General features: G+C 38.1%; 1 protein-coding gene across 3 annotated transcripts in view; it reads right to left on the bottom strand.

Annotated features, from left to right (window-relative positions):
- LOC102184282 (solute carrier family 15 member 2) overlaps positions 1-13244 on the bottom strand; it is a 52393-nt gene that overhangs the window by 29903 nt on the left and 9246 nt on the right. For all 3 annotated transcript variants that reach the window (XM_013963220.2, XM_005675014.3, XM_013963199.2), the window contains exons 4-12: positions 12580-12672; positions 11125-11224; positions 8706-8796; positions 8370-8447; positions 2568-2650; positions 2077-2163; positions 1815-1904; positions 1678-1722; positions 374-406 (exon numbers count right to left, since the gene is read on the bottom strand). In XM_013963220.2, coding sequence (XP_013818674.1) covers positions 374-406; positions 1678-1722; positions 1815-1904; positions 2077-2163; positions 2568-2650; positions 8370-8447; positions 8706-8796; positions 11125-11224; positions 12580-12672 — 700 coding nt within the window. The remainder of the gene's footprint in view (positions 1-373; positions 407-1677; positions 1723-1814; positions 1905-2076; positions 2164-2567; positions 2651-8369; positions 8448-8705; positions 8797-11124; positions 11225-12579; positions 12673-13244) is intronic.

Genomic DNA, 13244 nt, shown 5'->3' with positions numbered 1-13244 from the left:
GTTGAACAAAACAAAGAGTTAAAAATAACTGGAAGTCACCAATAAACAGGGCTTCTGAATTCACTGCTCACACAACAAAGCGTTATACTTCCTCTGACAACATGATACTTGACATGGAAAAAAAAAATCCAATGTTTACACTTTTCCTGTGAGTTCAAAACTCCCTGGAGTTTTTGCAGGAGCTACTTGCTTAAGAGAAGATATGAAAGAGAAGTGTGAGACTTAAAGAGAATATTCTCATCACTATGTTTAGCCCTCCTCAGCATAGAAGGAAAAAACCCTATCAAGTTATGGTTGGTAATCCTCCTACTACACGTAAAGTTATAGGTAAGGGAAAAAAATAAGTACCCAAGAATATAGAGAAGTCTCCTACCTGCATCTGATCAGGCTGAAGCACAAAGAAACCCTGAAACATGACAACAAATCACATGAAGATACTGGCATAAAGACAAAAAAAGCCTAGATCAACAATCTTGATAATTAGCAGGTGAGAAGCATAAGATAATATCCATCAGGTCTTTGGTTCAGAGCCACTATTATCCTTGTAAGGGTATGTGGGGGAATAGGCTAGAATGGCTTAGACTATGGCTTCCGAAGGCAGATGGGCATAAGGGAGAAACTTATTTTCTGTGCACTATGCTTTTTTAACTTGAGAGAGAATAGAGTCAGTGTGCTTTTATTAATCTCAGTAACTGTAGTCATGGCGGTAAATTTGTGAAGGACAAAAAGGTATCATGGTTAGGGTGAAGTCTCCCCTCGACACACAGTGTTTTTAAAGTTTGACCCTTCAGAGGATCAAAAGGAAGATAACCATGGTAAATCCTGGACAGCCAGAGGAAGGGAAAAGATGAAATTATATTAGGCAAGCTCCAAACAGACTGGCTTATAAAACCCTGGCATCATCCCACCCTGCCTTCTTCACAAGTGAGATGGCAGGAGAACATACAATAATCTAGGCAGTGGGAATAAAAATGAAAGAAGAATTTGTCAATGAATGAAAATTTTAAAAAGAGAAAATTATGTTTAAAAATTTCCCATTATTTCTGTATCCATGAACAAAATATCCCACCTCTGGATCCCTGCTGTGAACCCTGCCTGAGAGGTTGGGCCAACTGTGTTGTCACAGCAATCTGTTTTGCCCTGGGGTGCCTGGTGGTGGTGGTTTGGTTACTAAGTCATGTCCAATTCTTGCAAGTCCATGGACTGTAGCCTGCCAGGCTCCTCTGTCCATGGAATTCTCCATGCAAGAATACTGGAGTGGGTTGCCATTTCCTTCTGCAGGGGAGCTTCCTGACCCAGGAATCAAACTCAGGTCTCCTGCATTGAAGGCAGATTCTTTACTGACTGAGCTAAGATGGGAGCTTTGGTGGGGCATAGTTGGAAGGAAACATCCATTCCCCAGGCTTCATTTGCTCCCTATCCACTCCCTATCACTATCCACTCCTATCAGTTCATTTGCTATTGTCTCAGAGCTTCCTGTATACACTGAAACCTTTCCATCCTTACATTTCTGATTTTCAAAGATAAGATTCTATCTTTTAATACTCACTTTGCGTACCCAGTAACTTCATGCTAAAGGCATAATCTTATGTCACTTTTTAGGCAAAAACACAAAGAAATTTTTCCTTAGTGTGGATTAAAAAGAAAATGATATTGGAAAAAATCTCTTCTACTCACCAAATTCCCATTCATCCTGGTGGCTTGCAAGGTCCATCGTGATCCCTATGGCAAACAGATGCTATTAGAGGAAATCCCTTTCCTTTGAGAGAGAAGGGGCTGGAAGAACAGGTAGTTTCCAAAAGAACTATTCTTACCTGCTGATCTAAAAGCGCCCAGAACATGGGCAATGGGATATAAAGGAACAGTACCCTGGTCAGTGCCTTCACGTCCATAATGAGCTGCTTCTGCAAAGAGGAGGAAGAAGGAATAGGCTGAATTGGCATTTAAGGACTTCTCGCTTGGAGTAGAAATGGCCCAGAACAGGAAGAGAAGAGGTCAAGTACAGTAGAAGAGAATCAGTTTGGTTATTAGGAAAAACTCTATGAAGGCATCAGATGTTTCTGCAGTTCAACTTACTGGGTATTTCTCAGCTGCCCAGTCCAGCCAGTGCTCTCGCTTGGGATTGTCCCCAGAACGGTTCTTGAAACGGCTAGAAATGGCAAACTAGGGCAGAGCATAGATATCAGAAGAGAGGAAAAAAACAAACAAAAAACGCATCCCCTGCCTTTTCCAATTCACTGTATCTTCCCTTAGACACACATACTCTTGAGTGACTAAATCTAAACTTTTGATTTCATCACACATTGAATTTCAGTGAAATATAATTTCAACATATGTAACTACATTTTAGAAAACTTTTGCCAGTTTTTAAAAATGATTATATTCTTTTCAGCTTAAAGGTTAAATAGAGGCATTGAGTGATGTTTGATCAACCCCACTTTCCAAAAGTCACAGAAGCAGTGCAGAGATTGAGAAAAGTGTATACCCATGTTTGAAGGCCTGTAGGCTCGGAACAGCATTTCTTTTCTCGTGATTGCAAAAGGCAGACAAACAATTCATGAACTTACCCAGATACATTTGACCACTTGATTCAGTATGTTTCCTTCAGGAGGTGGTTTTCTGTATAGTTTGCTTCCCATTGCAAACACAACTGCAGTAGATAAACAGAGTTCTTAGCTTCTCATTCAGCACATTTAGTTGTCAACATTAAGGACACTGCTGAAATGTAGGAATGATTGACACATCTCATAAAGGGTGGAAACTGACTGATGCTCCCTGACTTTGGAGTCATAAAAACTATGGGAGCCAAGAGAAGAATAAAATGGTCAATGTGTAGACTTTCCTGTAATCACAGAAATGAAAGTCACCTCTGAATTCTCCGTCTTCTAGCTCATCTCTACATCTAATATATTATCAACTTTCACTGAACTTCTATCTTCAGTGTGTTTCCTGCTTGTCCCCTCTCTGCATCACCAGGGCTACGACTCGTATAGGACCTCACAACTTCTACCCTCTATTTTCAAAATGGTCACCAAGTAGTTTCTTAATCCCTGTTCGTTTCTCCTTATCTGCTGCCAAATTAAAATCTTGTTTCCAAGACCTACCTAATAAGTCCTAACTCCTGAAATGGATTTTCCCAAATTCATTATTATCCTGATGGTTATTATTATCATTAATGATCTCTTGAAGGTTTATTATTATATATAAAGAGTTAAGCATTTTACATAATAGTACTGATTTAACCTGAAAAGGGTTTTATACATAAAGAAATCAAGGATTAAGGAGTTAAGCAAGTTGTGCAAGATTGCACAGATGGAAATTGCCAGAAACTACACTGTTTTTCATTATTTATTTTTGATATCAGTAAACTTTCATATAATCTTTTAAATGATATGAAATAAATTATATTAAATATAAGAAGAACAAGTAAATAATAGATGTATAACTTAATGAATTTTTACAAGTGAACACACCCATGTAACTCAGACCAGATAAAAAACATATTCTAGACCCCAGTGTTCCCTTCCAGCACTGACACCCCACCCTCAACCCACCTCTGCTAAGTTATGCCTCTTTCAATTCCTTTTTAAGCTTGGTAGTAAGATCAGAAACTACCTTCTTGAACTGAGGCCTTTCAACTCAAAAATCTATACTCTTAACTACCATAAAGGACCTCATTTATTGATCTTTGCATCACACATTTTGCCTGACACTGCTGAGAATAAAGATAAAAAAGACATGACCCCTATCTGCAACAGAGTTCCCCACAACCAACTGCTTCCCACTTTTCCTTTCATCACTCTGTATTTGCCAATGTATCTTCTAACTACTATTCATTATTCCTAAAACAATTCTTTTCTGTTTTATTTCTGTTCTTGAACTCATTTTCTCTCAACGCATATCTTTATCTTTTAACCACATCTCCGTAGCTATCTGTAAGTGAATTTAATTTTCTTGTTTTTACTTCATTTTCCACATACCAGCAATGAGATATTACTTTACAATTATAAAATCAAAAGGTTTTTTTTTCAAGTGTATTCAGTTCAGTTAAGTTCAGTTCGCTCTGTTGTGTCCAACTATTTGTGACCCCATGAACCGCAGCACACCAGGCCTCCCTGTCCATCACCAACTCTTGGAGTTTACCAAAACCCATGTCCATTGTGTTGGTGATGCCATCCAACCATCTCATCCTCTGTTGTCCCCTTCTCCTCCTGCCCTCAATCTTTCCCATCATCAGGATCTTTTCAAATGAGTTAGCTCTTCACATCAGGTGGCCAAAGTTTATTAAATTTAACTAAAATTTGTGGGAAACCTCCGTTTTGGTACCATCTCCAATATACTTCCCTCTTGAATGATTTCCCGGCTCCAGCAAGAAAGATGTCCCTCTAGCAGCTCCTCTACCAAAAATGCCTTCTTCAGTGACTAGCAACAATCTCCAATATCCTTACATCCAGAATGCCTAAATCACCCTACTTTTCTCTCTTAACTTTCTACTTTCTCCATTCTTCTCTGTCAGGCTCACTCCACCACTTTTTCTTTATTATCCTCTGAGTTTCTCCCAAACTTCTCCAAATAGCATGCTTTACCACTTACCATGGCCTTCTTATTGTTGATTAAAAAAAAAAGTTCAGGTAAAGAATGCTAATCCTGAGAGACAAGTGGGCTGATAAAAAAGGTATCTGGACAAGTAGAAAATTTTGGATGGCAAATAGACAGCTCTTGAAACTAATAATGATCCTAGAAAGGGGCTGAACTTCTCAGGAATTCTGGTCTAAAATGTGACAATGGAGTGATAAAAAGAAGGTGAGGTGATCAACTTGACAAGGTCACACTTAAGTTTGAAGGCCACTTAACTGAAGAAGATGGGTAGGGACCTTGAGTTTCTCTAACATTTACTTCCACTAGTAGACCTTGTTGCCTCTTACTTCACAAAGAAAATAGAAGGCTTCAAATGAAAACTCCCTCAACTCCTGCCACCAAATCTATTAATATTTGTATCCATCCCCGTCCCCTCCTCTCTCCAGTTACAGGAAGGTAATGTTCCTCCTCTTGTGTAAATACAATTCTACCATGTGTGCTTTCATATTGATTATACTGTCTTACCTTACATCTCCAACATCTTTCTTTACTGGAGTGTTCCTAATAATAATCAAACATGCTTAATATCCTTTCCTGACTCCATGTCACCTTTCAGCTATAAATTCTTACTGTTTTCTCTTTCATTCATTTTATTCACTTCCCAATCTGCTCTAATTATTCTTGAAACTCCACCAATCTACCATAACTGATATCATCAAATCAAAGACCTTTGTGTCACCATATTTAATGGACATTTTTCACCCTTATCTTGCTTTCCCAGTTAGTAATATTTGTTACTCTGAATGATCCCCTTCCTGAAATCCTCTTGGTATCCAAGGTAGAACTACTATTACTTCCCGCATTCGTTTTTAGTCTCATCTGTGGGCTTTCCCCTCTTTACCTGTCTTTTTTTGTTTGTTTAACTGCTGAATCCTTTACCTAATTCAAATACAAAATTTGAGTCAACACATTTTCATCTTAAAGGAAATACAACAACTTATAAGTAAATGCTGGCTTGTATAAAAGTAAGCTTAACGCTGAATAATCTCTTTAATATTAATAATATAAATACATCAAGAGTCGACAATCCATATATTGGAGAAAATAATTACTATGAAGTTTTCATTACAATAAGACTCATTCCCATACTAATTTGAAACATTATTCTAAAGGTTTATGCCATGGAGATTGTCCCCTAAAGGTCTGATTGTGGTATTATGGAAATCACCCTGGTTCTCAAAATGCCACATTCTGTTTTCTACCTCTCCATTTGCAGTTTTTTTTCCCTACCTGGAGAGCCCTTTCCCAACTTTTCTTTAGTGAATCTTGATTTGAATGGCTTCAGTGCAACTTAATTATTGCCTTTGCTGTACATCCTTGTAGATATCTTTATTTCTGCACTATCACAGTGAAGAGAACTCAATTTTTCACCAGGACAACAAAATTTCTTGTAAATAGTTGCCATAACTTGTTTATTTCTAATGCCTGGTGCTTAGCTCATTTGTTTGTCTTTTAAATATTGGTATTTCTCAAGGTCCTATCCTTGTTCTCCTTTATCATACTCTTAGTCATTCCATCTATTTTCCTGACTTAATTGCTATCCATGTACTAATAGCTCCAGCTCTATATCTATAGCCCAGACATTTATTCTGGACTTTAAACCTGTATTTCCAAATAAATACAGATTTAAAAGTTTGGTACTCCCAATTAGATGTTCCAAAAACATCCAAATGTTACATGTCCAAACTAAATTCATTAGTACTGCCCCAAGCCTAGTCTCCCTTAGACTGTACTCCTACTATCCACCCATTTGCTCAAGTCAGAATGTCGCATTCAGTCCTGGCTTATCTTCTCTCTTACTTTCACACATCTAATCATATCAAGTTTGTCAGTTCTGTCAGTGCTGAAGAAGGTGAGCTAAGGTAGGCACTCACCTTGAGCACAAAATTTAAGGAAGTACCAAAAATTCAATAATCAAGACAAAGAATATCCTTTGTCTCATCCTTAATCCATTCTTTTTCCACATTACAGTCAGAAATACCACTGAAAAATAAACATCTAATGATCATTCCTTTATTTAAAACCCTTTTGAAGCTCCCTACTATTCTCCTGATAAAGTTCTAATTCCTTAATAAGGTAAAAGCCTTTCATTATCTGGTTTCTGTCAGTTTCTCCTCTTTATCGTCTATTCCTTCAAGGCCTTCAAATATATTATACTATTTCTCAACCCTTTGTCTTATAGATACCATGTCATATTTCTGTTTCACTTTCAATCTCTTCTTTGATTAACTGCTGTTAATGCTTTAGGTCTTACCTTCCCTATCATTTCTTTAGGCAAAGTTTTCTGAGCCTCAACGTCTTAGGTATCCCTCTGTGTTCTTATAGCTTCCTCTGTATTTCTCTAGTTGTGACAGTGACGATACTATATTGAGAGATCCTGTTTATTCCTCTGTCTCCCTCCTCCTGCTGGACCAAATAAATTCTTTGAAAGCATGAATTCTGTAGCTACCTAATTCAATAACGTAATCCCAGTACCTAAGACAGAATCTGACACATTAACTGTTCATTAAATAGATGTTTGCTGAATGAATTAGTGAGTGAAAAAAATAAAATCAATTAAATTATAGTGAAAAATCAGAGAATTGATTTATCAGTACCCAGAAGACTGAAGTAACTAATGATGACAGCTAACACTTAACATTTAACATTCAATTAAACATTTCATAATTTGTAAACATTTCAGAAGCATCTCTTTTGATCTTCATAATTATTATGATATGTAAATAATATTGTGCAATGATCCAGAGAAAAAGACATAGTACTAATCAGGAAAACTAGGAATATATTTGGCTTTGAAGAGAGAAGGAAACAGAATGTATTATCACTGGGCCCTGGACTAACACATAAATTTCCTTGGAATTGGAATTGCAACTTGCCTGAGTAATATTATTACCCCCCCCAACTCTATTTGAAAATAATCAGATGGAACAGTGAGCCTCTGGGCTCTTTATCCTTTATTGAGCTCTTTATGTGTTTGGACTGGATATCCTCCAGGGGGGTGTCACCCAAAGGCTCAGTGTGAGAACAGGTTTCCAGGTCAATGATTAGAAACAATCATGTCCAAGTTTCCCCTTGGACTGTGTAAACTAAGCAACACATATATTCCTCTTCCTCTTCCATTGCTGGGTTCTCAGTGGTAAAGAGAATGCCACTTGATCTAAGTTGCATCAGTTTTCCCCTACTTATCCAACTCCTCTTATTCTCATTGCTCAGGAGCAAACTTCTTGGAAGCATTGCAGAGCAGGGCAGAAACAGCTGACCCTAGAAGCTTTAAAAGGCCCAAAGAATTTTTACATCTTCCAGTTACCAGATAGCTATCAGATGAAATAAGCTGGTTTGAGAGGAAGGATTATTTTCTTTGCTTCACTATATATTGCAATGTAGATCAGTACATCTCAACTGTGACTACAATTAGAAACTTAAAAAATTTTAGATGCCACGGCTGTATCCCACAGAGATCCTGATTTAATTGGTCCTACATGGCATCCAAGGATCAGTCTTTTTAAAACTCTCAGGAAGCTTATTAGTTATATAACCGTGGGCACTATTTTTTTTTAGGCTTCTAACTTTATTCAGTTAATTTATCTATAATTTCTAGGGAAAACCCCTACAATAACACCTAATAGGCTTGTGTGAGGACTGAATAAAATAGTTTGTGTATAGTGCTTACTCATGCTTTCCACGTGGAAGGCATCAGTGGTTATTAGTTTCCTTTGCCCCACTGCACTTACCAAGAGCTATCAGCATAAGCAATCCTGGAACTCCAAAAGCCAATGCGTAGCAGTCCTTCCCAAAACACTGCACATCTCCTACAGGAAAAAACAAAACCAAATTAATCCTGAATCTTAAATTTTTGATGTTCTGTTCTATAAGCTCAGGTTTTTGAGGTCATAGACATAGCCATCTTCTCTCCTCCCAACACCTAATCCAATAATCCTTCTTTTGGGCCAGACAAATCAAGATTAAAAACTTGTATAAAAGGAGAAGATGGACAGTAAGAAGCCTTGAATGGATTTCTGGCAGGCCAGAATAAAGCTTATACAGAGGCCCTCAGAAAAGATCCCAACCTCTCAGCATGGGTGTGACAAATGTAGAAATCAAGCTCCCTGCATTGATGGAGAGGTAGAAGACTGAGAAGTATCTAGTCCGTTCCTCTACCTGAAAAAAAAAAGCCAAAACAGGACAAATCATCAGTTCAATGTGCCTCCTTGGTCCACCCCCACCTCTTCAGACTCATTAAGAGGTACATATACCGATTCAGATACTGCTTCCATAGTATGTGAATGTCATATTAGATATTTTAACACATATCTTGCTGACCCCAAATAAACATTTCTCTACCTTTCACACCCTAGTGCAATCATCTTTAACATTTTTTTACCCTTTTATATTGGCAAAAATGATCATCTTGTATACTATGTCTATGTATTGTGTCCTACAGTGTTTATTCTAGTATTAGTCTCTGTATTAAATTTGTTTCAGTAGGTTGAGAGTTCCTTGAGAGCAGAAAAAAAAAACCTTATTATTTTCTGTAATCCTCACAAGCATCACTAGCACAGCACTTGTCTTATATTAGACTCAGTAAATGTTTATTAAACTGAATTAAGTTAGTGATTGAGTGGCTGAGTTAAATAATAGATTTTGTGGAATGTGTGGTAGGAATAGGACTAGAATATGAAACAGTTGAGTAAATTGTTGACCAAACAGAATAATTTACCTAATGCTCATGGGAAGTCTGCCAGAGACTATTAAAGAAAGTCTGTGGGCTGGGCAGTGGCCAGTGGAAACTTGGAAGTGGGTTTGTCCTATTACTGAAATATCTTTGTGGAGCATGTACAAAATGAAGCAGCTTTCAAATAAAGTTGCTGACACTTTATTCATTATGCATGTCTGTGCTTCATTCTGACTCCCTTGACACATCAGCACAATCTCCATTTTCCATTTATGGTGTGTTCTGCTTCCTCTTCTGGTCCCCATTTAAACCTGCTCCACTCATCTATGTGTAGAATTCATTGTGCATAGAATCCCACTTGCCAGAGTTTGGTGACTTCTCTAAGGTTAGCAAGTAATTATAATCTATGAACCCCTGGGTAGATAAAGAATATAAAATAACCCACAGGGTCTGAAAGGTTAGAGAAATGCAGAAAGACATGATACAGAGAAAGAACAGAGAGTAAAAAACAAACATGATAAAAGAAACATGATAAATAGCTATAGAAGAGGGAATGATACATGAAGACCATCAAAAAGGAAAACTGAGAGGTAAAAAGAGGAAGCTAGAAATGTTGGTTGATCTAAGAATAGAGTATTTTCCTTGCCTAGTTGTCACTGCTTCCTTAACAGGTATGTTTTTACCTTTATTTATACTGGCCTCCCACCCACCATGGACAGTGGAAAGTGTCTAGGAAAAGAAGGAAGGATCATCAAGACAGGATCATCTAAAGAAATTAATTCTGTTTTATTCCAAATGGTCATTTTCTCCTTTGTAGAATCCCAAGGCTAGAGATGCTTATATCATCTCCAAACTATTCATTACCTCCCATTCCCAAAGTGATGACCATGTATCTTCTTAAATACCTTAAGTGAGAGTGAACTCATTAATATTTGAAGTTTTTCCTTTCATAAAGTGAAAGGCTAACTTCCTATAGCTTTCTCTCATTGATCTTTGGATTAATTATTGCTGCTGCTGCTGCTGCTGCTAAGTCACTTCAGTCGTGTCTGACTCTGTGCGACCCCATAGATGGCAGCCCACCAGGCTCCCCCGTGCCTGGGATTCTCCAGGCAAGAACACTGGAGTGGGTTGCCATTTCCTTCTCCAGTGCATGAAAGTGGAAAGTGAAGTGAAAGTGAAGTCGCTCAGTCATTTCCGACTGTTAGCGACCCCATGGACTACAGCCCACCAGGCTCCTCGGTCCATGGGATTTTCCAGGCAAGAGTACTGGAGTAGGGTGCCATTGCCTTCTCCAATTAGTTACTGACATCCTTCCAATATCTGTATAAAGGGAGTAACTCAGAAGGTAAAGAATCTGCCTGCAATGCAGGAGACACAGGTTCGATCCCTGGGTTGGGAAGATCCTCTGAAGGAAGAAATGGCAACCCACTCCAGTATTCTCGCCTGGAAAATTCCGTGGACAGGGATGCCTGGCATGCTGCAGCCCATGGGGTCACAAAGAGTTGGACACGACTGAGTGACTAAACAACTTCCAGTATCTATAGATAATTATAATATTCTCTTTCAAGTCTTATCTTATCCAGTCTAAGTATCTTCATTTCCATCAACTTTTCTTCCTAAGCTGCATCTTTTTAGCCCTGGTCATATTCCTTTGAAATGTTTCCATTTTTCTCTTTATTAATGATCAGTACCCAGCACTGAACACTACTTGGATATGTTCTAACTACTGGATCACTTCAATCTTGGCAAATCACTACCTGTCGTTTAATGCCTGCTCTACTTTTTTTAAAACATAGAAATGACCAGACTCTTACATGTTTTTCTTCAAACTGGTCTCCTCCAAAAGCTGCCACACAGGGTTTGATACCTCCTGTCCCCAAAGCTATTAGACTCAGGCCGACCATTGACAGGACTCTGAAATGGAAATGTGAGAGTGCTAACCATACTGATACTAAACACAACTGTAGAAATGGAATATAGAGCTATAAGAGAAAAAATATGTGTACAAGGGCATGACCTCCTTCACATTTCTATATTGCAGGCACTTCCCAATGGCTTCCTCCTAGGAGAGACTCAGGAGCACTTATAATCTTCATAATCCTTGAGTTGCTGCCAGAAAGTATCATTACATGGGAAGATTTTGTCCCTGATAGTTTCATTTACCTTATGCGTGCAACATATAGAAGCCAATACTCAAGGAACTCCAGAGTTAAGACTGTTCTCGATATCGTCATAGTCAAAGGGACATGTCAATAGAAAGACCTTGTGAACCTTTATCCTACATATTCTTAGTAGCCACAAAATAAAATCTTAAGTTAGTCATAACTAATGGAAGAAATGTCAGTGATTTCTGATGGGACAACAATAATAAGGTGTCTAATATCCATTAAATCTCAAACACAATTCTTAACTCACTGGAAAATACATGTTTAGCCACATTATAAACACAAATATATATAACCTGCTTCATGAACAAATCTAATCCTCTCTGACTGAACCAACAAACGTCAGAACCTATCAAGATTCTCTGGCATCATAAACATCAATAACTTAACAAAGAGGGACAGAGCAACTGGAATATATGGGACTACTCATAAATGGAAATCATTCAAGCTTTGAATATGAATTCTACAATATACTATAAAGAAGTATCACAGACATTTTTTTGAAACTCTGTTAAAGTACAATGTGTGGATGGGTGAACAGGTGAAGGAATACGGAGGGCATGAAGATTTTCATATCTTCAAGTATATGTAGAGTTTCTGTGAAAAGGATGCTAACTGAGTATTCTACAAGTCCCCAGATATTTAATAACAACAAATGAGCTCAGATAAAGCAGGAAAGAGTTCAACTAGTCAAATATTTTTTTCTTAACCAATTTGGTATAATAAAATAGTGAGTGAAGTCCCTCAGTCGTGTCCGACTCTTTGCGACCTCATGGACTGTAGCCCACCAAGCTCCTCTGTCCATGGGATTCTCCAGGCAGGAATACTGGAGTTGATTGCCATTTCCTTCTCCAGGGGATCTTTCCAACCCAGCAATCGAACTCAGGTCTCCCACATTGCAGGCAGACACTTTAACCTCTTAGCCACCAGGGAAGCCCAATAAAATAGTTGGTTGTAAAATAAAGAGACATCTCTAGTAAGACAGAGAAACGTCTATAATGAATGCATGAAACATTTACCAGTCCAATGGAGGAAAGCGGCTCTTTTCCAATGAGGAGGTTCATGATTACATGATATCTACATGATTTACATGATTTTACTCACGTGTGTAACATTTGTCCCCCCAGTATTGGTAAGGCACCCATGGATTTGATCACATGGCCAAGCACATACACCAAGGAGAGATAGATGATTGTCCTGTTGAGAAAGTTAAATCAGTCAGTCTACAAACAGAATTCAGAGATTTGAGCAATACAGACTCAGAGTTCATACTGTTCTCAGTGTCAGGATAAATGGAGCAGGAGGAGGAAGGGGTGGAGGGGGGAAGAATTATATGGGAAATGCAAATATAAATAATAATGGTGAATAAAGCAAACAGACTAGAAAAAGGGACAGTAACTCTTCACCCTATAGCATTAGGGACATTCTTTTCTCATGCTTTCTGTTTTTCCCTACCTACCCCACACAGAGAATCCCTGATCTTGTACAGATATATCATGAACAGGTTTGATCTGTAGTGAGAGATAATGTTTTAAGAAAGGAGAACCAGAAGAACAGGATATGTTTGACCTGAGGTTTTTTTCCCAAGGAATGTCTTTGATTGTAGAAACCCATAAAGGTCAAGAAAGAATCACATAAACAGGAAAATAAGGGAACAAAGGACTTTCTTTAAACACAGTCACTGGGATAAAGAGGTAAAGGGTTTAACCTGAACACTTGGGTTATTGTAATCCCCACCACAGTTTCCTCATGGACTATTTAGCAAGGGT

Source organism: Capra hircus, chromosome 1 (assembly GCF_001704415.2).
Source record: "Capra hircus breed San Clemente chromosome 1, ASM170441v1, whole genome shotgun sequence".
Taxonomy (NCBI): Eukaryota; Metazoa; Chordata; class Mammalia; order Artiodactyla; family Bovidae; genus Capra; species Capra hircus.
The sequence above is the reverse complement of the archived record's forward strand: the minus strand, read 5'-3'. Positions and strand labels throughout refer to the sequence as shown.